Raw genomic sequence first — 27,084 nt, forward strand, 5'->3', positions numbered from 1 at the left:
CATAACACGGCATAACACCGGAGTCACGACACATAGGTCAATCCCCTTGCTTGAACTAGTGTTGTGTTCTCAGCGAGCTTAAGACAGACGCATTACCTTGATCCAAGCTTTCTTACAGCTTAGCAATGGTGTCACTCTTCACCCGTTTCTCTGCTTGAATTTGAGGAGCTTATAGATGCTTGTGTAACAGTCTGTCGGTGTGCTGCCACCACTAAAAGGTAGGAGTGTTAGCTTTCATCCAGGCACAGCATAGAAAATGTGACAGGCAGAAGCATTTGGATTAAAATGCAAATAAGGATATCTCCAGCATATTAGCTCAATTGTACAAAGACATTTTGCACAAATGCAGAAAACTGCAAGTTTGCAGCAAATTTTATTCATTTTTAACCATCACTGAAGACTTTTTGTAAAGCACCTTGAATTACCATGTTTTACTATGGTGCTATTTAAATAAACTTGCCATGTCTTGCTTTATATATTAGCTTTGTATATTTTAATAATAATCTTAGTTCTACAAATATATTTAAATGCAATCTTTTTGAAAAATCTTGCTGCAAAACAAATTTCATTTTCAAAAACTGGAAAACATAATCATGTTTCACTCATTAATTCACTCTTTCTTAAAAAAAAGTATTTGACAGCTTTATTCAACATAATTCAAGTGTTTTAGTCCTTTAAAGCACATTGTATTATCTCAATCATTAGGATGGGTGAAACATAGAGGACACGTGGATTTATTGGGAGAAAAGTATAACTTCTGTTGCACCTCTAAATGTACAGTACACAAGCTATGTGCAAGACACCATGAAGCAAATATCTTATTCTAAAGCTGCAGTTCTCTTCGTCCAGCCCTCTCTCCCTCTCTTTTCTTTCTCCCTTTTTCTCTGATCCTTTTCAAACCACCTCTCACTCTCTTTCCAGCCCTCTTTCGATCCATCCTGCATTCCCCTCATCTCTCCCATTCCCCATCGACTTCACTAAATCCCTTCTCCCCTTGTCTCTCTGCTTCTCTTCCATCCTCTGTGTGTACTGCAGTGTATACGTCTTTCCTCAGCCCACTTTTGCCTCTCTTAACGTGTTCCTCTCTCCTTCCATCTCTCTTCCAAGATGGACTGCAGATGGTTACAGCTAAATCGCCTCACAGAGCAATTCAAAAACCTTAGAGAGTCTGTAGGAAATACCCTGTTAGATTTTGGATCCACAGAGTAACAAAAGTATTATTTTTGTAAGTATTGTGTAACGAAAATGCCATATAACATTATATTACATGTCATTTAGCTGATGCTTTTATCCAATGTGACCTATACACCTCAATACCAATGAACATGCCTATAGGAGCAATTTGAGGTTAAGCATCTTGCTCAAGGACACTTCGACGTGTCGACTGCAGTGGCTAGGGATTAAACCACTGACCCTCTGATTGCTAGACCCCATTTAACCAGGGGCCACAACCAAATTAGTCTAATATTATAACTGAAAAAAACATGCTATTTCATTGTTTATGTGCCTGTCTCTTGTGACTGTAGTATTTCAGCCATTATTAGTCCCATTTCCATCTTCAAAAAGCTTATCTGGAGTCAGGTCGCAGAGGAAGCTTGTTCTGCTCCCAGCCCACCTCTAGGCCATGGTTCTCTGCATGAAACCAATGGACAGTTTACTCCGAGTAGGGAATGCTTCCTTGCCCCAGGTGAAGGAGTTCAAGTATCTTAGGTTCTTGTTCTCGAGTGGGGGGACAATGGAGCATGAGACGGGCCGGATAAAGGGAGCAGCGGGAGCTGTATTGCAGTAGCTATTAATGCCATGTTGTGAGAAATAGCTGAGCCAGAGGGCAAAGCTCTCAAACCGGTCCATCCTCGTTCCTACTCTTACCTATACTCATGAAGGGGGTTCATGAACGAAAGAACGAGATTGCGGATACAAGTGACCTAAATGAGTTTCCTCTGGAGGGAGGCTGGCATCTCCCTTAGGGATAAGGTGGGAAGTTCAATCATCAGGGAGGTACTCGGAGTGGAGCCGCTGACCCTTTGCATAGAAAGGAGCCAGTTGAGGTGGTTCGCCACCAAGTATGGTGCCAGCTGGCCTCTTCCCTAGGGAGGTGTTCCAGGCACGTCCAGCTAGGAGTTAATTTATAACAATTTAGTGTTTAATGATTACATTAATAGTATATTCATATATTCATATAAAGGAAATGATAAAAGTGGGTAATACGGTAATCAATATTATAATATTTGTAGGTTATTTCAACTTTAATTAAATAAAATGTGTTTACTGCAACATAAGCCCAAACTCTTTGTGCAGCAATCAATAACAACTTCAATGCTTATTTTTTTTATTTGGCATTATGACTTATTATTGTGTCATATTAGAAAATCTACAGTGCAAATTAGCAACACTTATGATGGTTCGGTTTCATTTAGCCGATACACGCAGAACAAAGGCTGTCGAACCAGCAAACATGAATGGATTACAGTCAGTGATGCAACAGGGATTTTGATCAATGTTTCATCTATTGACATTTTTTCGAATCAATAGATAAGTAATTTAAGGTAAAACAAAATGTTAGAAAAAATATATAATGGGTAAAAAAGCATAGCGTATTTGAGAAGCTTCAACCAGATAGTGTATGCTGTTTTTTCTTATTAAACGGCCTTAACAATAAATCAATAATCCAATCAATTAATCGAGTTTGAATGTTTACCACAGGAAAGGTCTATCATTGGGTAAGTCTTGCCTTCTTCCTTTAAGCTGAGTATTAGTCTCTCTATCAAGCTAAATGTTTCTGCCAATAATTCTGGAACTGCAAAGGCAGCAGAGAAGCCAACTAATGAGAAACCAGTAATGCATCCAGTTCACATTGAAGCTAGAGGAATTTATATTGTATGACTTTTTTTGGTATAATCAAAATACTGAAATGTGTTATACTTAGTGCAAAGTGTTTGCTCCATCCTCAATATCTCAACCCTGATGTATAAAGCTAAACTACCAGTCAGGATTTAATAATGAGACTATTGTTCCATTTCAGCCAATAAAACAGTGAAAACAGTATATTGATCCTAGCAGTTCTCTGTGCTCTTTCACACTTATTCAAATGAGCATAGATACAATAAGGTGTGAACTAAAAGTATAAAGAAGTATAAATAGACAGTACAAGTACCTCAAAATTGGACTTAAATTATTGAATACATTTACTTTACAAAATGACTTGCGTGCTATACTGCCCACACCCTAGAAAGCTAATGGTTGCCTTAAAATGAAAACATGAAGGGCCCTGATCGGTTCCCTGAGGAACTTCTACCCGCTGTTAATTTTGTTATTGAAAACTATGACAAAATATGTTTGTCAACAACGCTTTTCTTCCATGACAGAGACAAGAAGACGTCAATTAACACCAACTGTGACCATATCATTACGCAAAAGTGTTGACTGAAGTAATGGGCTAAAATGTAGTTTGAAAAGTTAAAAAATCGCCCATTTTATCTATTATCGGACAACAGCAGCAGCACAACATAAGCAGTCAGACAGATTCAAAGTAACTTACCTAAGATAAGTTAAGGTTAGCAATGGCAACAACAGGGCTTGGGAGAAAGAAACAAGCTTACATGTTGGCTAGACTAGATTGACTGAAACGCTCAATATTATCAGATGACTACAAATACAAAATGGCAAAACATTTCGTTGAATGAACTTGGACTGAAGTAGTTACGGTTTTCTTTGACCTGAATTCTTGGTAATTGAAACGTAACTTAAGAAAAGTGTTATTTAAAGAAAAATCACAATTTAAAGGTTTTTTTGTGATCAGTAATTAAGGATAATGCTTGACAGTGTAGTTTATGTAGAGACCTTTCCAACAGAGATGTGTTTCATTTTGAACACAGAACCTGTTGATGGTAAAATCCTTAGCTCAAGGGAACATTACTCAACTCAAGGAATTTAGTTGAATATCATTTGGTGGACACGTTTTAATATAATTTTTTTAATGTCATGGTTGCCAAAAATTATAGCATTAATGGCATCAGTGGGAATAAGATGGCCCAAGCACAAGTTGTGTACAGTAGCTGCTTTTTTGTAGTTTTAAGAACTTCAATTACAGAAAGTTTAGGGAAAAAAATGCTTAATGAGTTAAATCCTTCAACATTTGACAACCTTCAAAACAAGCCAATCAAAGCATTTAGGTGACATTTTTACTGTGTGCAGCCGCAGTTAACCAGTGTTGAAAAAGTCTATTCAGAGAAAATAGATAATACACAATGGAAACTGCATAATATCTGCATAAGGTAGATTTACAAAACAAAGATACTCAGAGATTCAATCTCAGAAAAAATATAGGATACATACACACACGCAACTATGCACATCCGGCCCGTGGTTACATAACACAATCACAGAGACACATTCCAAGATCGGGGAGAAGCAGCTGAACAAGGAGCAGGCATGCTGCGTGACACACTGAATCTTTTGTGATTTAAAAACATGACCAGGATGTTCAGGCGTGTAATGCCAAGATGATTAGCTCAATGCACACAGGTCTCTGACTGGTGACGTACACACCATTTTAAATCATTTATCAAGGAGAAATGCTAACATTCACTTATTCTGCGTTGTCAAGATTTGCTGGGTGTGGATAGTAATTTAAAGATGACAACTTGAACTCCGGGAAGTTGTGAAATCCATTGTCCTTATTTTGCACAAACTGATCTGATTCAAATAATGAACAAGAAATAAAATGATAATGTAAATATTATCTGATTAATACAAATACAATTGTCATTGAGTGAATCAAGTTACGAAATAGTTACGGTTTTCTTTGCCCTGAATTTGAAATATAAAGCCATAGTTATGCACAATAGAACTGCATTTAATCATCAATTGTATTAATTAGTCCGTAATTCTTGATTGAAAAGTTGACTCTTCAGTACAGAACTTCAATACATGTTCAATAATGTCAAGCGCAGTTTCGCAGGGCAAAACTTAGATTGTTTTAGTCCGACCAAAAATATGAAAAAACAAATATATAATTAATTCAGATTTGTTATGAAAACTAAAAACTTGAATTCGTAGACTTTATAATGTCTTAAAGGGAAAAAATAAACAAGAAACGGTGGCAACTCCCCGTTTCTACGCTGTCTCCATTTTTGTCAATGATTATACATTTGCATTTGAAAGGGCCCTATTATGCTTTGCGGGGGTTTCCCTTTCCTGTAGTGTGTTATTTTGGATTTTGTAAATGGTCTGCAAAGTCTAAAATTCCAAAGTTCCCCCAGGAGGGTCTCTCTCTCTCCCACACACTCCCCTGCCTGAAACGCCTCCATTGGACTTCTTTGTTTACTTCTGCAACATAGTGATATCACTATGTAACACTTGCGCTTCTATTGGGTAGCGCTCCAACACATTGTACGTAATAGGTTAAGGGGCGGGACATCTCTAAGAAAACACAACAAATATAATATGGCCTCTTTAAGCTAAAGATTCAAACATAACTATTAACTTCCCTTAAAGTCAGTGACTCAGTGTGGCCCCTGGTGTTGATTTGGGGCAACATGTTGTGACCTTAAGCCTGCTGATCTTCAAATCTCCCTTGAGCTTGTCCTGTCTTTCATCTGTGAGTTCAATTAACTTCTGAATGATTGAACTCAGGGATGGATGAAGATGTTTTTAGTAGGGATGCTCCGATTGCCGGAATCAGTATCGGCCGATTGCCGATCCGATCGAGTGGCCGATTATCGAGGTCGATATTCCACATTTTACAGATTATCGGTATCGGCCTTTTTTTAAATCAAATTGCCGATACAACTTTGGCTCTGATGCGGCCGTTTCTCTGGCTGCAGTCACCACTGTTCACGAGCAATGTCCCGCCCATAGCGCTATCTGGTAGGCTATTACTGAAGTGTCAATCAACACTGAAGATTCTCCGGGCTGCAGCCAGCCAGAGGCGGGACCTTCTCAGATTACAGGCAGGTGTGAAGAACGCAGACACAGACACAGACATACATGTGTTTAGAAGGTAAATCAGTTGAAAGCCAAAGTTCAATAAACATCCCAATCCCCTTTGCTGAAGTTGCAAAAACACCACGATTTTATGATCCAATTCTATCAGTTTCCCAGTTACACAGGGACCGGGGGGGGGCGGGTAGCGTCTCGCAGAGGAGCAACTGTGATGCGCTGGGACGGCTGCTAGTGGAGCCTTGCAGCAACTCTGCTTTCTGCACCACAATCTGGTGCTGCTGAATTGGGACTACTAAATGAGTGAGACTCAAATATCAGAAGTTCAGAACAAGTTTTAGTAGTTTTTATTTTATTTTTACTTAATTTACTTTACTCAGGGTCACAGACAGGAAACCAGTTTTAAGATGTTGAAAAGTTCATTAAACATAAAAAGGCATTTCAAAGAAGTTGTGTTATTCTACATTTTGACACCAAGACTTTCTGATTTTACTGCAAATGTATATCGGTTCCAAATATCGGTTATCGGTCTCCTTGATTACTAATAATCGGTATTGGCCTTGACAAAGCCATATCGGTCGATTCCTATGGGGATCTTCCATTTAAAGTGATAAAACTCAGTTAATGGGGCTCATTCACTGGCGCTTCCACAAACAACAACCAACATAATTATTACATTCAAATTAAGTACATTATTCAAGTTTACATCAGTGGCGTAGCCACCATAGGGCCAGGGTTTACTCATTGGCCCACCCTGAGAAAGCTTCGGTGTAATATAATTTATTTTTTATTTTTACATAAATACATTACATATACACCCATACATATTCACCCATTGAGAATATCCAAGAATTCAAAATTCACTAATGAACTTTGGTTTTTAAAAAAAGCCAGATTGCCCTCATCTAGCAGCGATCTATACTAGGGGTCGACCGATAATCGGCTTGGCCAAGCCAACATATTACAGGGTAAACAACACACTAATTGTTGGCTTGGCTTGGCCGATTATCGGGGCCGATATTCCGCATTTGACAGATTATCGGTATCGGCCTTTTTTTATCAAATTGCCGATAAAACTTTGGCTCTGATGCGGCCGTTTCTCTGGCTGCAGTCACCACTCTGTGTACACGAGCAATGTCCCGCCCACAGCGCTATCTGATAGGCTATTACTGAAGATTTTCCGGGCGGGAGCCAGAGAGGCGGGACCTTCTCAGATTACAGGCAGGTGCGAAAGAACGCAGACACAGACTGAAGCAAGCAGCAGCGCTGAGCGGCAGAGCCATACATGTGTTAAACCGAAGTTCAATAAACATCCCTATCCCCTATGCTGAAGTTGCAAAAACACCACGATCTTATGATCCAATTCTATCAGTAATAAATAATGATGATGATGATTCATTCTATTTAGGGGCGCCTTTCAAAGCACCCAAGGACACCTTACAATTCATAACATATTCTAAGGAAAGGTTTTAAGACAGTACAAAGAATGCAGTCCGGGTGATGTTTTTTATGTGTGGTGCAGATGAGAGAGCTGTCCAGAATGACACCAAGATGTTGTGTTTGAGTTCTTGATAAGCCATTAAAACAGTAGAATGCGTGTCTCCTGTTCACCAAAACATAACCATCTGTTATGGAAAAAGAAAGTATTCCAAAGGTAATCTAAAAGTAATCTGCCACCGGTACCGGCGGGGATTGTTGTTAGCTTCTGATGCGCAGAAGACAAATCTGGCCCACCCTATTTTTTACAGGCCCACCCTAAAGTACATTTCTGCCTACGCTACTGGTTACATTCACTTTGGATAATAACACGGGAGAAATGAGCGGAAGCGCTCTCTTTTCCTCTCTCCTCTCTCTCTCTCTCTCTCCTGACAGCCTCTCAGCATCTCATGCAGCTCACTGATCCAGTAATGAGTGACCCGACAGTGAAGAATAAATATATTAATAACTAGTTTAGCTTGTTCCAGAGGTAGATAAAATAGCTAAGTGTGTTAGGTCTAACTCTTAGTGTGTGTTTTGCTCCGCTCACCGGTCCGTCACAGCGGGTGGAGCTGCAGGATTTCTGCTTCACACACGACACGTTGCATTTTATTGTCATTTTCGGACACCTTAAAATACTGACAGGCCGGTGAAGCCATTTTGGCGAGCTTGTTTTGCCCATGGATGTATAATAAGAACTGGATACAGCGTGGGAGGCGGGGCCTCATTCATTCCTATGAGAGCTGCTCATTGGCGCATGAAGATAGAATGGGCCAACTTTTGAGAGAGCGAAAAGTTGGCCGATCGATCGGAGCATCCCTAGTTTTTAGTCGACATTAAACATCGAAATCCATTGTATTCAATTGTTATTTATCACATATTTATCAGGCATTTTCCAGTGTTTGTTTTTGCAGGAAATCTTAATCATAATGTCTGGAATCGAGTAATATCTATTGTTTTTTCACCAACTACCAAGTAGAACCGAACCAGTTAGATAATCAGAGAAAATTATTATTATTCTTAACCGTCTAAGCTTGATATGCCAAGCCCTTATTCCACAAAATGACAAAGTCTACTTCTACTATCGGTACAATTATGTTACCCACAACCTTGACTGCATTTACAATACAGATAAAGTGCTTTTTTAGTATGATTTAATCATAAAAACAGCTACCCATCTATCTGCGACATAATGATTACAGAAGAAAGCAGGTTGTCAAAAAGAGTTTGGATAACAGGAGGATAACCTTCGATTGGATTGAAGTTGTTCCTATTGGGTTGTATTTACTAGTCAGGTACTGTAGGTAAGTAAATCACCTACTGAACTAAATTAACCTTCATGTTGTATCCGTGTGGGTTCTTATTTTATATTGTCTAATGTTAAATAACTGCTGCATTCATCCTATTGCTGATAACACAGTCCTTATAAACACATCACTATATTAACAGTATGTCACTGAGAGCAGTAAACACTGCAAGTCCCTAATGGGAAATGACATGATGCCTATGATGATTCCCAAAGAGGATCTATTTCATTTGGATTTATTTAAGTAGCAAGACTTACAGGTTATTCTGTATGGTTAATGAGATATTATTGCTGTTTAAGCCATTAGACTATTCTCAACCATAGTTTATGTAATGCACAATCAAAATCAAAATACTAAGCTACATATATTAACCACAATTGATCAGGAAGTCAGTCTGCCCTTCAAAATAAAAGCTCTGGAGAATCCACTAGAAAAAAGGCTTTCAAAAGAGTAATATATGTATGGCCAACAACACTATAGCTGCAAATAGACACTATTAACTACATCAAGGCGCTTCTCATTATATGGCAAAGATCATATTTTATATCATGGATTATTTTCTGTAATAGTAATTGCCTTTAACTTTTTTATAGTTTTTGGCCTTCCTTTTTTACTTTATCTTTTTTTATTATTATTGTTTGTCATTGCGTTATTAGCATCTGACTCACTGTAAAAACAGATTATTGGATTTTTTTCTCCAAAAGATTTTTTTTTTTAAAGATGCCAATATAATTTGGACAGTGTTGTTTACCCTGTAATGTTTTACTTTCCTTTTGCACCTTATTTTATTTAAATGACCGTATGTAAAGCATTACACATTCATATTGAATATTCATTTGTTAACCAAGTGATTTTGAGTTTGCTGTCACATTTTGATCATATTCTTTTTAACCCTGAACTATGATTGAAGCATTTTCCAACCACCATGCTTTTATTTTTGCAAAATGTAAGCGGAAGTCATGTTGCTCTACTCTTTCAAATGTAACTGTTTGTGTACCGCTGTTGTTCCCAGTGATATCGGGGCAATATGGTGATAACATTTAGGGTACAGGCCGCTGGTGTGGCAACGTTGAACAAGTCCAGTTAATCATAAAATAATAAAGATTGTTTACAATTTAATAATTTTCATCCAGCCTTTTAACCCGTATACACGATGAAACAACGTTGACGTGTTAACCCATTACCGTCCGCTTTGTGCCAATGCGTTAAAAAAAACATAACGCCACAAAACAAGCTATCATCATGCTTCCTCTTAACGACTATCTGTTTAAAGACGACATGGCATTTAGGAGCGGAACATATCGGTTGAAAGGCGAGGCTGCGTGTTTACCGCTATGACCGACCGAGGCATCCTTGTTCAGCCTCCGAAGCGATGCTGCCCAACCTAGCATTTGTTCTCCTTTTTCCTCCGTCTCTACGCAGCCAACGCTGACAAAAAAAAACCTACAATAAACACACTCACCTTGCCGCAGTTGGTTGACATTGACAGTAGGTGTATTTTCAACACAAAGCATCAGACGCAGCTGGAGATAAACCGAGCTGGTGGCTCTGCTAGTCCTTGACGTGTGGGAATATTGTTGTCTCTGTGACTGCAGGGCAGACACGGCGGTGCATCGCAGAGGGGCTGGGCCGGGGAGGAGCGTCATCCTGAGGTCACAGTGTGGGCCCAGACCATAGACTGTATATATAAAGGCCCAGACGGGATTATCTAACCCTGGGTGGGACCTCTGCCACTCACTAGTCAACTCGGCCAGGGTGGCATTTACCCACCCTACAAATATTATGCATTACATTAATGCACACCATGTGAACAACATATTGCTTTTTTTTTTAACTGTTAGCGATGTTCCTCTCTCTGAATATATGTTGCACTCTTCTGTACACATTTCTGCACAGCCCTCCCCTTTAAAATATAAAATACTGCAGTTTGACAGTATATTGTCATATATTCACTTTACCTTTTTTGTGTGTGTATATTTCAATTTGGTGTAAATACTTGTCTTTATACTTTTTTATTGTTAAAATATTTTCTTTTTATACTCGATATATTTTTTACCTTCTCCTAAAACTTATTTTCTTGTAATTTTCTAGTTTGCACCACCATACAACAAAACAAATTCCATATATGTGTAAACGTACCTGGTAATAAACTCGATTCTCATTTAGATGTAATGAAGAAATGGCTAAATTATGTTGTGAACCCGGTTATTCTACTAATTTATTTCAGATGTAGTTGTTGCGGTTGGCTTCAAAGTGCTTTTTATATATATAGTACAAGCTAAATATACAAACACCGGACAAGAGAGTTTGAAGAGATGACAACACCAGCTCATATCCAATAATAGCCTACAATATAATAAAAAAGTAAAAACAATAAATACAATTATATTTAGTACGAGTGATGCACATAAAATACATGCTAGTATGATGAAATACCAAATTACAAATAATAAAACAAAATGATAAAACCTTGTGCAATTTTCACATTGCACATGAAAAAGTATAAAAGCCAATTACTTTTTCTAAACAAAATATGAAAAAAGCAAAAGTGATGATGGAAAAGTGCTTTACATGAAGCACGATTATGTTTGGCTTTTGTGTGGACTGAACAATGTTAAGAAGCATCTACCCTGTTAAATCCTGTTGTTATGTAGCTTTGTGGTTTATGCAGAATAAAGATATTATCACTATCACTTTGAACAGGTCTCCATTGCAGTGCATTGAGTCTGTTCAAAGAATAAGGGCCTATTGGTTAAAGGGTTGCTCGTATTCTTTCCAAATATAGATTAACGAATTGACTTAAATATAAAAAACATAATGCTTATTGACCCTTGTTGTGACAAAGTCCTCAGTTTTAATAGCATTGAGCTATTCGCTTATTTCCCTTGTATGCTCACCTCCATCTGCTGGTTATCTAATGTTACTGCATATACCAAAGAAAATACCTTCAACCTTATTCTAATAGACTACTGACTACTGAGGTCAGGTCACACATGCCTTCTAGGTCAAGATCATCACACGTTTAAAGAGCAACTTGCAGGTTAGAGGCAATCATTTTTTATCTACTCTTCAAACACCTTACATTAAGATGACTCCTTGATTGACTTTTTAAAATATGTATTTTAGCCAGAAGAATAGTTATATTTATTAACTGAATGTAAATTCAATATTTGCCTCCAAATAATTTGCAAAGCATTGTGTTATGTGTGGAAACTTTTTGATTTTCTTTATTTTAACCTCTTTTCCTTTCTCTTTCTCGATCCTCCTTAGCAACGGTCATTACAGTCCTTGACAGCGGTCTGTTCTACTGGATTTACAACGTGTCACATGTTCTGAATTGACCAATCAGAACTTTATTTAGCCTCCGTATTGTTTATGGTTGAATGTGGGCCTCGAAGAAAAATGTGATTCTTAAGCGGGCCCTGAGTTGAAAAAGGTTGGGAACCGCTGCTCTAGATGAATGCCAATGTTCATACATTTCAACTGGGTGTGAAAATAAGCAACCGTTTGCTGTAAACTAGCAAGTTGGCTTGTTAGTATGGAAGCCCATTTCCGCCACTGGGAGGAAAAAATGTATCCTGTAAGACATTATTATCACTTGTTATCTCCTTATTGTTACTATCTAAATTTGACTTAGTATCTTATTTGTATGACTTACTATTTCATTGTATTTTACTTACTATATTATTTTTCGCTTTTTCTTTCATTATTATGACTTGAATTACAGTGTCATTATTATGATGATATTTATCATGATTTCAGCCACAGACTCATCCCTCCTCGGCACAGCACCAAGCGCCTCGGACAGTCCTTTGTGCCTGTAGTCATCAGGCTGCACAACAAGGGGTCAACAATGTGACAAAATTACTGGACATAAAATACACACTGCACACATTCATGTAAATATATCTAATATGTGTATGACCCAACATATATGTTCATTTTAATTCATCTCTTATTTCATAGTTTTTTATCATTTTTATTTTTTATTTTATCTTTAATCTTATTAATCTGTGTGCATCTGTGCTGTCCTGTTTTTCATTCTTACCCTGTTGCTGTTAAACTACTGCATTTTCCCACTGGGATTAATAAAGGTCCATCTTATCTTATCTTATCTTATTTCCAAAATAATGACTTGCCATCTCAATATTTTCACTTTGTATCTCGTCATGACTATGTTTCTCTGGACCGCTGGCCAGCACACAGCTCCACCACCAAGAGCGCTCTGATAGTTATTCATAATAATGAAAAAGTAAGTCATAATGAAGCAGGGAAAGCCATAATGATGAGACAGTAAAAGTGATATTAATGACATATTAAGGGTATATTTTTCCTCGTATTGGCAAAAAAAAGGCTTTGCTTTGTTTATAATCTGCACTGACTTCTGACATACTGTATCCGTCTCGAGCTGCTGATCATTAGCTGTTGCTTTGAGTTGGACACGTTTGTACAGTTATTGTTCAGAGCTTTTTCTCTTAAATTAATACAAACCAATGCCAGCTTAAAACATGTGCAATGAGACTACATGAAACTGAAAAGTAAGAGGCTGGAAAGGCTTAAAGACATTTGAAGATGGTAAGGGAAATTGAGGAATCGTTATAAACTCCACTGTATGGGTTTTTGACTTTGGGGCAATCCCTTTAATTCTTTTTAATCCATTGCTTGTATATCAAGTATTGATTTTAGCATCAACCTACTTGTCCCATGGGTGCCATTATAGTTAAAGAGTTTATTTTTATAAAATATATATTTATATATTTATTTATTTTTTGGCTCTGTGTTAGCGCCTGTCCTCTAACAAACAATACATTTCTATTGTATTGAATGTTTAGGACCTTTGGTGTATTTAATACATAAAAAATAGTCGAAATAGATGGTGACAAGAGAAGATAATATAAAGGTGACCATAAACTTCCAGAAAAGCTTGAATGTAGAAGGTTCTAAAAATCCCGTTTGCCAAATTAAAACCCATATGATTAACATGTATTTCATTAATGCCATGTAAAACAAACAGCATGTTTCTTGACCCTTTTACAGAGGTTCAAACTATAATTTTTTATTTATATATTTTTTAATATAGTCTTGAATGCAATATATTTTTCAACCACTAGATGGAACTAACTCATAAAACCAAGACTCCGTTGTGGATGAGCTACCAAATAACATTAATAAGGATATTGGCTTTGATGCAAAATATGCAGTGTGCTTAACATTAAACTATATAATTGGAGCAGTGGGTTTACTGTATCTGTATCAGTGATTTCACAAACAATTGAACACTTAATGCCAAAGTGGTTTTAGGCAGATTGTTGCAAATACTAACTTTTAAATGCAACGCTTTTAAAAGTTAGTTTATCTTGGCCTATGGTGAAGCGTGACACCTCTCAGCCAAAGGTTCACACTATTCCGCTCTAAGAAAGATGGTTGTATTAGGGGAAATATTGCAGCAAAGGAAGACATCTACCAACTAAATCATTGCAAACAATATATGATTTAAATCAACATCTTATAAAAATGAAAATGTTCTCAAAACCTTTGGTAGACCTCAATGAAGGCAAAGCACTTTAGCAAACAATAGAGCAGAGTGAACAAAGGTCTCCACTTTTTCTTAAAAAGGATTCCACTTTATTAACTTGAAAGACCAGAGACTGGCTTTATAACATAGACAATGCATTCTCATGATAACAAATAATTAAATAATAAATGGTAGAAGCTGAACTATGAGGAGTAAATGAAAATACTTTAAATTAAGGACACCTGGGCATCACAATGAATCAAGCCCCATTACTTCCACCTGTTTCCAATCAAAATATCAGGAAGTGCTGGGATTGGCTCTTAGAACAGGTTAAAACAATTGCAAGCTTCCTACCAGAGTACAACTGTGTAAGGACGTCAAACTTTTTGTGTTGAGGCACTTCAGTTTGTGTTTTGATATTTTATCTGGATAAAACCATGGTGCTTGTTCTTCGGTAACTTTGACATGGCTTCTTCTGCTTTCAACATTATACACTAAAATTACTCGTTGTTTTAATGTCTTTCTTTTTTAGTGTGGTTCTGCTATGGCTGCTAGTTATTGGAGAGCTTCAGGCAAGTATTACATTTAAGACAAAAGGTTAAAATAACACTCATTATGCAAAGTTCAAAAGTATTGTCTTTTTATAACCAAGTTTACAAATCTAAAGATCTGCTCAAAACATATGATTCATTGACTTCATGATAAAACAGAAATTGATCTTAGGTTTTTCAAAACCTAACATGGGCTAGTTAGGTTGACCTTTGTAATCCTTTCTCGACAGTTCCCTATTTACGCAGAAGCTCGTCCACAGCCAGCATGGCCCGGCCCCATTTTGGGGATCCAGTCCCAGCAGCCCGGCTACCCGCCCCGTCCTCAGGCCCAGCAGGCCGGCTACCTGCCACGTCCTCAGGCCCAGCAGCCCAGCAACTCACCACAGCCCCGTACTCAGTCCCAGCAGCCCAGCAACTCACCACAGCCCCGTACTCAGTCCCAGCAGCCCAGCAACTCACCACAGCCTCGTACTCAGTCCCAGCAGCCCAGCAACTCACCACAGCCCCGTCCTCAGTCCCAGCAGCCCGCCTACCAGCCCCAACCTCAGTCCCAGCAGTCCGCCTACAAGCCCCGTCCTCAGGCCGAGCAGCCCGGTTTCCAGGCCAAGCCCCGTCCTCAGGCCCAGCAGCCCGCCTACCAGCCCCATCCTCAGGCCCAGCAGCCCGCCTACCAGCCCCGTCCTCAGGCCCAGCAGCCCGCCTACCAGCCACGTCCTCAGTCCCAGCAGCCCGGCTTCCCGTCCCGTCCTCAGTCCCAGCTGCCCAGCAACTCACCGCAGCCCCGCACTCAGTCCCAGCAGCCCGGCTTCCCGTTCCATCCTCAGTACCAGCAGCCCAGCAACTCACCGCAGCCCGGTACTCAGTACCAGCAGCCCGGTTTCCCGTCCCGTCCCCAGGCCCAGCATCCCGGCTTCCTGCCCCACCCTCAGTTCCAGCAGCCCAGCAACTCACCACAGCCCCGTACTCAGTCCCAGCAGCCCAGCAACTCACCACAGCCCCGTACTCAGTCCCAGCAGCCCAGCAACTCACCACAGCCCCGTACTCAATCCCAGCTGCCCAGCTTCCCGTCCCGTCCTCAGTCCCAGCAGCCCAGCAACTCACCGCAGCCCCGTACTCAGTCCCAGCAGCCCGGCTTCCCGTCCCGTCCTCAGTACCAGCAGCCCAGCAACTCACCGCAGCCCCGTACTCAGTACCAGCAGCCCGGTTTCCCGTCCCGTCCCCAGGCCCAGCATCCCGGCTTCCTGCCCCACCCTCAGTTCCAGCAGCCCAGCAACTCACCACAGCCCCGTACTCAGTCCCAGCAGCCCAGCAACTCACCACAGCCCCGTACTCAGTCCCAGCAGCCCAGCAACTCACCACAGCCCCGTACTCAGTCCCAGCAGCCCAGCAACTCACCACAGCCCCGTACTCAGTCCCAGCAGCCCAGCAACTCACCACAGCCCCATACTCAGTCCCAGCTGCCCAGCTTCCCGTCCCGTCCTCAGTCCCAGCAGCCCAGCAACTCACCGCAGCCCCATACTCAGTCCCAGCAGCCCAGCAACTCACCACAGCCCCATACTCAGTCCCAGCTGCCCAGCTTCCCGTCCCGTCCTCAGTCCCAGCAGCCCAGCAACTCACCGCAGCCCCGTACTCAGTCCCAGCATTCCGGCTTCCTGCCCCGTCCTCAGGCCCAGCAGCCCGCCTACCAGCCCCGTCCTCAGGCCCAGCAGCCCGCCTACCAGCCCCGTCCTCAGGCCCAGCAGCCCGCCTACCAGCCCCGTCCTCAGGCACAGCAGCCCGCCTTCCCGTTCCGTCCTCAGTCCCAGCAGCCCAGCAACTCACCGCAGCCCCGTACTCAGTCCCAGCAGCCCGGCTTCCCGTCCCGTCCTCAGTACCAGCAGCCAAGCAACTCACCGCAGCCCCGTACTCAGTCCCAGCAGCCCGCCTACCGGCCCCGTCCTGAGTCCCAGCAGCCCGCCTACCGGCCACGTCCTGAGTCCCAGCAGCCCGCCTACCAGCCCCGTCCTGAGTCCCAGCAGCCCGGCTTCCCGTCCCGTCCTCAGTCCCAGCAGCCCAGCAACTCACCGCAGCCCCGTCCTCAGGCCCAGCAGCCCGGCTTCCCGTCCCGTCCTCAGTACCAGCAGCCCAGCAACTCACCGCAGCCCCGTACTCAGGCCCAGCAGCCAGGCTTCCCGTCCCGTCCTCAGTACCAGCAGCCAAGCAACTCACCGCAGCCCCGTCCCCAGGCCCAGCAGCCCGGCTTCCCATCCCGTCCTCAGTACCAGCAGCCAAGCAACTCACCGCAGCCCCGTCCCCAGGCCCAGCAGCCCGGCTTCCCGTCCCGTCCCCAGGCCCAGCATCCCGGCTTCCTGCCCCGTCCTCAGTCCCAGCAGCCCAGCAACTCACCGCAGCACCGTACTCAGTCCCAGCAGCCCGGCTTCCCGTCCCGTCCCCAGGCCCAACATCCCGGCTTCCCAGCCCAGCAACTCACTGCAGCTCCGTCCCCAGGCCCAGCAGCCGGTGTACCAGACCAAGCTCCGTCCTCAGCCGGGCTACTAGGCCAAGCCCAGCCAGCCGGCTACCAGGCCAAGCCCAGGCCCCAGGCCCAGCAGCCTGTGCCCCAGCCAGCCAGCTACCAACCCAGTGGCAGTTTTGTCTCTCAACTTCCTGCCAAGACTGAAGCTGTACCAAGAGAGGTTGAACAGGGTGAGTTTCCATCTCAGTAAAAAGTTGCAAATGCAGTTTCTGAGTTGATGCTTGGTTCTCATGTTTTTGCGTTTTTCACTGTTAGAATGGGACCCATCGCGACTTGGAAACTAAAGGTGTTTTTGGCTGAAACTGAAGGTAAATTCCTTTTAACAGAAAAACAAGCTTAAGTTATACCATCTTTGACGCCAACAGCCACATATTTATGGGTAAGGCCACTAATTTCCTGATCCTTGCTATTTCAGATTTCTTGGAAGTGTTTCAACTGACTGGCCTTGATAAACTAACTCTCGCCTACAGAGTCTTTAAAGAAATAAATGCATTTTACACTGATGGAAATCAAGTGTAAAAGTGTTTTGTCTTTTCTTTTTTGCTCTCTAAAGGCAGAAATGTCATTGACATTAAATATTGGGTTTAAAAAAACGCTAACATTTGCTCAATACATGACATCCTGTATAATTCACACCCACTTCCTGTATTTTTGACGAACAAGGTGGGAATACATAATGAATCTATTTAGACTAGATTTTAGACTAGAAGCTACATGTCCAAGTAATGAGAAACTTGGTGTGTGACAATGTATAAGATTTCAGTAAATGTTTTCTCTGGCCTCACACGGTTGATTTGAACTATTTTCATTACATCAACACTTAGGCGAACATTAACCATGTACAGGTCTGTGTTTTGCGCGTTATTCCAAATTCCTATCTTTACTGCAGCACTTGAATGCAGCATAAGAGCCGCCCCGCTCTACCAGATTTTTCAGCCGGTAGGTAGTTAGTCGGTGTTTGCCAGTGACAGCCATCCCTGAAACCACCTGGACCCTCTGGATTTTCCACCTTGTCCTTACATCTGTAAAAAAAAAGAAGAATGACACGTTGCAAGAAAGAAAAGGTTTTTTAAGAGTAGTCTTCATGACTGCTGTGCAACAGGCAACTGGGCTGCAAACTCACTGAAGGCTCATCGGCTTTGGAGGAACTGTTGCACAAAATCCCGCTGCGATGTCCCTGCTGTGTGTCCGAGGTAAGGTCTCACTTTATAGCTGCAGGTTCTCCTTTTTATTCCTTCCTTTTTTGTATTATTAATTCAAAATAGAAATACTCCGGCAACAAAGTATGAGCTTGTTGTGCTTGCATTTAATGATTTGATGGAGGGGGAAAAGCAGTTCAATTAATCATTTTGAACAAATATCAAAGCAAATTGTATATTGGCCTACCACAATGTTGAGAGTTTCACCTGCCTCATTCCACCACTAACATGTTGGTGATAATGTGAATCGGTAGAGATCCATAACACTTATTTCTCTTTAGACATCCAGCAACATGTGGGCAGCAAACCTTTTGAATTGGCCCTTTTTAGCTGTGTTTAATTTCCTTGATGGGATAACAGTAATTTCTTACACGTATAGTTTCTTCAATAGCCTGTTATTTATTTTTCACACACATTTCAAAATATTCTAATTTTAGCCTCAAATATGTAAGTTTCCATTCTAAAAATCTTTAAAGATATTATATTGAACTTTGAGAAACGTTTTGCTATTTTCTCAAATGTTATTGACCATTGATCAGCATTATATAAAAGCCCTTCATTGCAGGCCTACTTTTTGGTAATTAAGAAAAGGTTTACTTAAAATGTCCTATTCAGGTCATATCCTGGTAACTTTTAAATGATCAAATCTAAAGGGTTTAATTTCAACATAAATATATTTTTAAACTAGAAAATACCTATAGTACTATCAAGGCAGTATTAGTACCTCCAGGGGTCCCTGTGCACTGAGAGCTCAGGGCCCCCCAACCCAAGTACCAACACGTAACAACACTGTGCTGTTATGTTAAACGTTTGTTGTTTGTGTTTCATGTATTGTGTCTGGATACTTGTCTGTTGATGTTGGACATGGAGCTGCTGTGACGCAAGTCAAATTTCAGACTTGATCTGACAAATAAAGTATTATCGTATTGTATCACGCCTACCCAAAATGACCAATATTTTAAATTGTCATTCAATCTGGCATGTCAATCGCACACCTCTTTGGCAAAAGCAGGGACGCAGCTACATGGTTCAACCAAAGTAGGTCTAGCCTTTTGCCCTTTCAGTCAAAAATCACAAGACAAGGATACAATGGATAAGATCTCAAGAAGAAGACCTAGGTAATATAACTCAAAACCTCAGATCAGCACCCTACTTAAAATGCCAAAATATGACTGGCTGGCTGTACAAGTACACAAGGAGTTATTTTTGTCACCAACATCGAGAGTTACAAAAGTAAAACATATAATGAAAGTATGTGTTTGCTCAACTAAGTGATCAGTATGTGATAGAAGATATTGTGTGTATGTGAGAGGGAGAGTGCGTGTGAGAGAGGATGAGTGTGAGAGTGATTGTGTGAGTGTAAGCAATAGTTTTGTAATAAATCGTCACTGAGGGCCCTCTCTTGCCCAAGGGCCCCTGGGCACAATATTAAATATGAAAATACAAAGTCATCAAGTAACATGCATAAAACCCTTTATCTTCTACTTCGACAATATTTGTCAGATCTTAACCAATGTTGGAAATGTGATGGACCCCAAACATACTGACACAGGGTTTTCAGCTCTCCCTTGCCCTCGATTCATTAATATTTAACAGGTTTAATATTAGCATTTTTAAATCGGTGCAGTCAGGATAGACTTCTGAATAGATCAGGGAATGTAAAGAACAATCTGAACATAACTTACTCAACAGGAAAATATGGCAAGATAATAAATGGAAATGTATTTTGGGTAAAGGGGCTTTAAACTGGATTCACAAGATAAGCCTTGTACTTTCAAATTGTTAGTTTAATATCCTGAAGTTTTGGTTCACATATGTTGCATTGGACCCTTTAAATATGCTGGACTGCAGTCAACCATTTTAACTTAAGTTGTTACCCTGGTACTTTTTTTTTTAACTCTTAAAGTACGACAGGCTGGGAAAAAAACTGAACCATCCTGTCAGGAGCTGTTTATAATGGAGGCTGACAGGTGCACACACTACAACGGCCCCCTTAACATTTCCATTAGGAGAAATGCACTGGACTTTCAAAAACGATGAAGATAAAAAAACAAATGTGCCAAAAAACATCTTCACCAACTTGATGAAACGCAGGGTGAGCATGGTGCGCTGTTATATTTGAAATGACTAGGTTAGCTACATTAGCTAGCAAGCTTACAGCAGTTCTGCAATAATATCTGAACGAATCATGATCACATTGTTAAAATGAGCCAATACAATATATAGTTTAGTTTCCAGTGACAGTTGGCCACCTTTTATAAGTCAACAAGCGCACCGGTCCCAGCTGTGTGCCGTGCATCACTTTTTAGTGTCCCGGTTTCCATTGTGTATTGAGGTTCTTGCAGAGTTTTTTTATTTGCAGCATGTTTTTTAAAAATAATTAAAAGCTACCGATGTTTAGTGAAGTTGGTGAAAATGTTTTTTTTTTATCCAATATTGGCTAAATAAATGTATGTGCCTTATTATTCCTCAGCTATTTAAACAACTCATAGAAAATACAAATGGACTTGCACTTTATTGTAATACACTTGATCTTGTTGTAGAGGAGAGATATTGGTTCCTTAGTGGAAGTGAGGTAAAATTGAATTTGATATTGCTTCCTCCTGCCACAAGTGCTGCCCAGGTGCCCTCAGGGGAGTCACTTGGTCTGCAGCTGTTCAAGTGAAGCTGAAACTGAAAAGAAACAAGTAGCTGCTGGCAAGAAGCACATGTATTCTGATGGATAAAGCGCATTTCAAGAAAGTTTGCACCACCAGTTTATTTACCGTTTTGGCGTCTCTCCTGATTGCAAATTGCCCTTCTTTTACAGACATGCTGATTGATCTTTACACCGTCAAACTATTGCCTGCCTATCTCTAACTCTCAGCCACTAGCGTATTATTTCTCAATGATCGTTTTTGACCATTTCTCATCTCGGGTGTGTGTCTGCAGGGCCGCCACCACCTTACTCGCGTTATATAGAATGATGAGATAGGGGTGAGGGACGGAGGGGGTAAAGCACAGCTGTGTTCCAGTGGGCTTAGCCAAGTGGAATAAAAAAAAATTGCACATTTTGATAGTGTGTTCACCTGTATCAGTAAAAGTATACACACTCTTGAGTGGTAAGGTTGTATTTAGTTACATTTAAGAATGTACAAGCCGTTCCAGTGTAACTTTAGTCTTGAGGAAATATGGTTTCCATTCCAAGACTGCCTTTCCTTCTCTAAAATCGGTAAATGTTTTTGTGTTTTTCAGCATTTCATTGTCATACTGGGAACAAGAAAATCAAGGCAGCTGTAGCTCAGTATGTAGAGCGGGCTGCTCAGCAATTGTTTGTTTTAGTGATTCAATTCTCGGCTGTTTCTGTCCACATTTTGAGGCGTCCTTTAGCAACAAACGTAACCCCAAATATCTCACAATCTGGAGAACATTGGACGTCGTCAAAGGGACTTTCAACGGCCCAACATTGAAAAAAAACTGAAACGTGGTACTTTACAACTTTTGAGATTAATACAGAAGATATCTTCTTACAAATGTGTCAATTAAACATAAAATACAGCATCAGCCCTGCTCGAGGATACCAAAGGTGGCATACATTTATTTGCTAGTCTCTCTTTCAGTTCTGTAATAGCGTAAATGTAATTTATTGATTCACTACTACGCTTCCTGTTACAGTGCTTACCCAGGCCAAACCATTCACCTTTGTTCAACTTGGTCTGTTATTGTTCAGCCGTGCGTCATTACAGTGTTCCATCCCTCTGTTAGGTAATACACTACACTTAATCATCATTTCCATATCTACATCAAAGTATTGTGTGGCTTCTTCTGGGTTTTGATTTGTAACAGACAAATGTTCACATGTGGCAAAACCTATTCAGACTTTTAGTTTAAGATAAAGTTAGACTTCAAATGGAGATCATTTGTTCAGAAATCTCCTAAAATTGTACATTCTTCAACATTATTTACTTAGGTAGATCAGGTTTGGTGGATGTTTTTCCAAAGCTTCTTTGACAGCAGTGCTCACATTCATTCTCCTAGCAACACTCAGGTCCTTTATGCCATGCATGTGATATTTCCCATAAAGAAAATATGACCACCTTCTTGGTGAGACATAACCAACTTTCGAAACATTGGTTGGATGAAAAGGTCTGTCACGTTTTCAGAATTTTTGCATCAACTTGGTACCAAAGTAGAGCATCCAGACTCCTGGTTAGTTTTTAAGTAAAGATCATGGATTTGGGTTGAACGTACTACTTTGTTAAGGCAATGTGACCTTTGTCGGATGGTTGGGCAATCTACCCAGATGTTATCAACATCGTGACTAGAAATCGTCTTAGATTTTAAATATATTATGATGGTCTTTTCCTAGTTTTAAAACCTGCAATACAGTGTGTGACTTGACTGCTTTAATTGTTCTATTTTAGCCTTTTTACTACTGATTATTATTTATTAACGATATGTGTACGCCATTTGTGAAAGCCTTAATAGTCATCCAATATCATAACAATAATTCCTTACCACCATAAGTAGCCTACTGTTTTTTTGTCTTGCCATTTTACATAATCAGGGATGCAAACTTGTCACCTTTCGGCGAAATTCGCCGTTTTGAATCCAAAATAGGTTGTTTGTGTGATTCATGTAGATCTGCAATACAAATATTTTTGGGGTATGGGGGGGGTCTGGGACCCGGAGTAATCTGCGGCCGCAAGCTGCTATGTGCCATCATGACACGCATGGTGTTCTTTTTTTATATATTATAATGAAGCGCGAGCTGTGTGCTCGAGTCTTCCTGCCTGTCGGCTCTGCTCATGGATGTATAAGAAGGCTCTGCTGCTCCGCGATGAGTGTCTAGCTTCAGCAGCTACATTACCTACAGGTGCGTTCGTTCATATGAACTGTTGTCCGGAGTCACTGTGTTGGACCGCTGGTGAACAGCTGTTAGAACGGGCCGTTCAGGTGTTCAGAGCAGAGCTCCCTGTCGGAGCGGCAGAGCGTGATGTGCACTGAAAAGTTTTTCTGTCGCAATATTATCGTTGACCTGGCTAACTAGCATACATTGTCACTATCTGCTAACGTTAGCTTTAGCCTTCGTTTTCTAATAGTTTTTTTCATAGGCTATAAACGGAGGTGGTATAAGTATATATCTTGTACTTGAGTAAAAGTAGAAGTACCCAGGTCTTGTACTTGAGTTAAAGTAGAAGTACCAGAATGTAGGAACAATCCTGCAATCAAAATGTTCCTCAAATAAAAGTACAAAAGTATTATCATCAAAATATAGTTAAAGTAGCGAGGTCTTGTATAGGCTACTAGAAGCACCAGAGTGTAGGAATACTCTGTTACAGTAAAAGTACTGCATTCAAAATGTTCCTCAAGTAAAAGTATTCGTTGTGCAGATTGGTCCATTTCAGAATAATATATATGATATGTTTTATAATGATTGATCATGAAAGTGTTCTCAAAGCTGGTGAAGGTGCAGCTAGTTTTAATGACTTTGTATACTGCAGGGTAGCTGGTGAATTTACTCCAGGTGGAACTAAAGTCTGATTTAACACTTGATTATATTTCACATCATTCATCCACATCTGTAAAGTAACTACAGGTATTAAATACATGTAGTGGAGTAAAAGTACACCATGTACCTCTGAACTGTAGCAAAAGAAACATTGAAATACTTAAATAAAGTACAAGTATCTCAAAATTGTACCCAAGTAGTACTTGAGTTTATGAACGTAGTTACTTTACACCAGTGGCTATAAAGATGGAAAGACTAAGCCTTGCACAGAGGCATGAAAATACATTTTCAAAATGCTCAACAGTGCTGCCAGAATGATAAACTGACTGCTATACAATTAAAATAAATGCTTTTATATATTTCTATTAGATGTGACTCTTTGGCATTTCTGTTATTATTACCTGCTGCTTTAGTTGTTCTGACTGCTAAAATAATCTGTTATTCCTCATTTTAAAGCCGATATTCCGTGGGGTCGGGGGGCTCGGATCCTTGTCACCTTTTTCATACTTGATGAGTTTGCATCCCTGAATAATATGAAGTTAAGTTATATATTTTTTAGGAGCTCTCACCCACCTGGTAACCTGTCAGAACAAATGAGTTTCTTTTTTTATCCCAGACTTGACAGTTGTACTCTCCGTGATTAAAGGAACCTAGACTGTCCATCTCATTGAGGGAAATGCCGTGAAACCAGAAGAGTGGCCTCCTTGTTTCTTGAGAGCCTTGATACTCTTCTTTATTCCTTGTTGTGTGGAGGGCCCTCATCGCCTGCATGTTGTTTGCCAGTCCTCTGGAGAGAGTGAAAGGCTGCAGAATGAAAAGCCGAGTATGGAAGGAGGACACAGTCTCCTGACAGCTCTGTCAGTCCCACACTCGGCTATTTCTAGATGGCAATTAGCAGTAGAATAAATGCATACAGTAATGCTATTGAATAAGTTGCAGAGTGTTAAGTCAGGCTCCTGTGTAGAAATGGCAGAAAGGAAATGCAATAATGAGAGAAAAATAAATGCAAGTAGACTTTTGGTCATGTCAGGGAATGTAGAATTGTGTCGCATTTGGGAATATATAAATCATAGTCATTTTATATTATATAATGCTGGATAAAAGAGCTAACTGAAAGCATGTTGTAGGCCACCAAATGTTAAGGACTGTAGGTAAGGACAGATGATGTCCGTGAACACACCGGGAAACTGTGCTGGAATGACGGGACACAAGTAAAGCTTCAGCAGCCTGTCTGGGCAGAGAGGGGGGGTGGGGTTAGAGAGGGAATAATCCCCTTGCCATCTGCTGCTTTTTGCTGTCCTGTGTGTAGTGTACTGCGTGTGTTTATACTTGTGTGTCAGGCTGCGTGTCACATAGTACAGGGACTTCATTTCCTTCTTCTCAGGCCCTCCTCTCCCTGATAATGCCACTTCCTGGTATTAGACCTGCCTCTGACACCCTCTCTTTACTCTCAATCTTTGCTGCTGCCACTTTTCCTGACTTTCCTTCATAGGTGGTCAAAAGAAAACCAGTCGGGCAACTATATGCTGATTTAATCTCAACTTTATTTATTTATATAGTACCTTTCATAGAATCCTGCGTCACAAGTGGTTTACATAATAAAAAAAAAAAAATTAAGCTGCACTAAATGACAACAATAAAACTGTCAAGAATCAAATACAAATACAAATGGAAGAATGCAGAAAAGTAATGAATTCATCTTAAAAATAATTATTAAATTAAAATGAAAAATCTAATGAATACTTGTAGAAAAATAATGACAAATGGAGATTAAAGGCCTTTGTAAGAAATGTTGGTAGTGTTAGTATGCTTACACAAAGCTATATATAGCGACAATGGTATACTCTGCTCTACATTAGCATGTTAGTATTGTCATTTGGAATGGGTAAGCATACTGACGTTAGATTTTAGCTCAAGGCAGTGCTGTGGTTCTGAGGGAGAGTTAACGTAACATCTCAAATATTATTAAATATTAGGAAATATTATGCTCATTTTCAGGTTCATATTTGTATTGTGTGTCTCTACTGTGACATGTCTCCATGCTTTAATGTTCAAAAAGCTCTTTATCTTTCTCATACTGCCTGTGCTGCAGCACCTCTTTTCACGCTCTGTCTGAAACCAGAGCCCAGTCTGCTCTGATTGGTGATTGGTCAACAGCTTAAAGATGTCCCACCCCTTAGCCTATCAAGTACAATGTATTGGAGCGCTAGCCAATAGAAGCGCCGGTATGTCATTATGTTACGGAACTAAACAAAGGAGTCCTATCGAGGCGTTTCAGGCAGGGGGGGAGTGTGTGGGCGAGAAACTCTCTCTAAAGGGTACTTTGGGATTCTAGCCTTTGCAGACCATTTATGCACAAAAACCTTTATAACAAACTACTGGAAAGGGAAAACCAGAAAAAGCACAATAGGGCCCCTTTTAATATAAGATGTGTTTTTTAAATCTATTTTAAGAGTCGTTAATGTTTATAGAAAATGTTAACAATTGTTTTGTTAATCCATTGAGCTGTGGCAAACCAGAAATACAGTACTGATGAAGTGTAACTCACTGCAACGTTATTTCCTCATAGAAAATGACTTGCAGAATCAATTGTGGTTCGTCAAACTAATGAAAGCATAATAACAAATATCCCTGTTGTTACCGAGTATATACGTCTGTTGTGATGTCATCAAAGAAGCCTCGTCCATCCAAGCCCCCTTTTTTTTGTATTTAAGCCGTGTGGTGTCAATAATTGGCTCATTATTGCAGGGACACAGTAGGGGGAAAACAATCTGTTAATTTGTGATTATGCAGAGTGATGTGAGATTAACATGCCACTGTTTAATATAACGAACCACCCTAAGACACTATGATGGAAGAAAATAATCAGGAAAAGATGCCTGATTGCCATTTCAGTCTTTATTACCATACAATCCTTAATGTTTAGGACACAAATGGATGAATGACTGTCTAAACAATAATTAAATGAAAGCTAACAAAGAATCTAGCAAGTCCAAAGGCCATAATGAATAAAAAAGGAAAACAATTTAGATGTGTAATTTTACAAGATTGAGATTTTAGACTTCTACAAGCAACTAAAGACAGTACCCA

The 27,084-nt window shown here is 40.4% G+C and overlaps 3 protein-coding genes across 6 annotated transcripts in view; 2 read left to right on the forward strand and 1 right to left on the reverse strand.

Annotated features, from left to right (window-relative positions):
* rusc2 (RUN and SH3 domain containing 2) overlaps positions 1 to 10,329 on the reverse strand; it is a 47,708-nt gene extending 37,379 nt beyond the window's left edge. For all 4 annotated transcript variants that reach the window (XM_034216678.1, XM_034216676.1, XM_034216675.1 and 1 more), the window contains exon 1: positions 10,186 to 10,329. The gene's annotated coding sequence lies outside the window, so the exon portion shown is untranslated. The remainder of the gene's footprint in view (positions 1 to 10,185) is intronic.
* On the forward strand, positions 1,625 to 17,817 carry LOC117546432 (extensin-like). The gene is made up of 4 exons (XM_034216663.1): positions 1,625 to 1,777; positions 15,020 to 17,474; positions 17,560 to 17,612; positions 17,720 to 17,817. The coding sequence occupies exons 1-3, from the start codon at positions 1,625 to 1,627 to the stop codon at positions 17,586 to 17,588; spliced, it is 2,637 nt and encodes an 878-aa protein (XP_034072554.1). The 3' UTR covers positions 17,589 to 17,612; positions 17,720 to 17,817.
* Positions 17,818 to 18,293: 476 nt separating this feature from the next.
* Positions 18,294 to 27,084, forward strand: part of LOC117546433 (protein unc-13 homolog A-like) — a 130,581-nt gene continuing 121,790 nt past the window's right edge. The window contains exon 1 of the mRNA XM_034216664.1: positions 18,294 to 18,497. Coding sequence (XP_034072555.1) covers positions 18,476 to 18,497 — 22 coding nt within the window. The 5' untranslated portion in view covers positions 18,294 to 18,475. The remainder of the gene's footprint in view (positions 18,498 to 27,084) is intronic.

The sequence above is a fragment of the Gymnodraco acuticeps genome, unplaced genomic scaffold (genome assembly GCF_902827175.1).
Source record: "Gymnodraco acuticeps unplaced genomic scaffold, fGymAcu1.1, whole genome shotgun sequence".
NCBI classification, from domain to species: Eukaryota; Metazoa; Chordata; class Actinopteri; order Perciformes; family Bathydraconidae; genus Gymnodraco; species Gymnodraco acuticeps.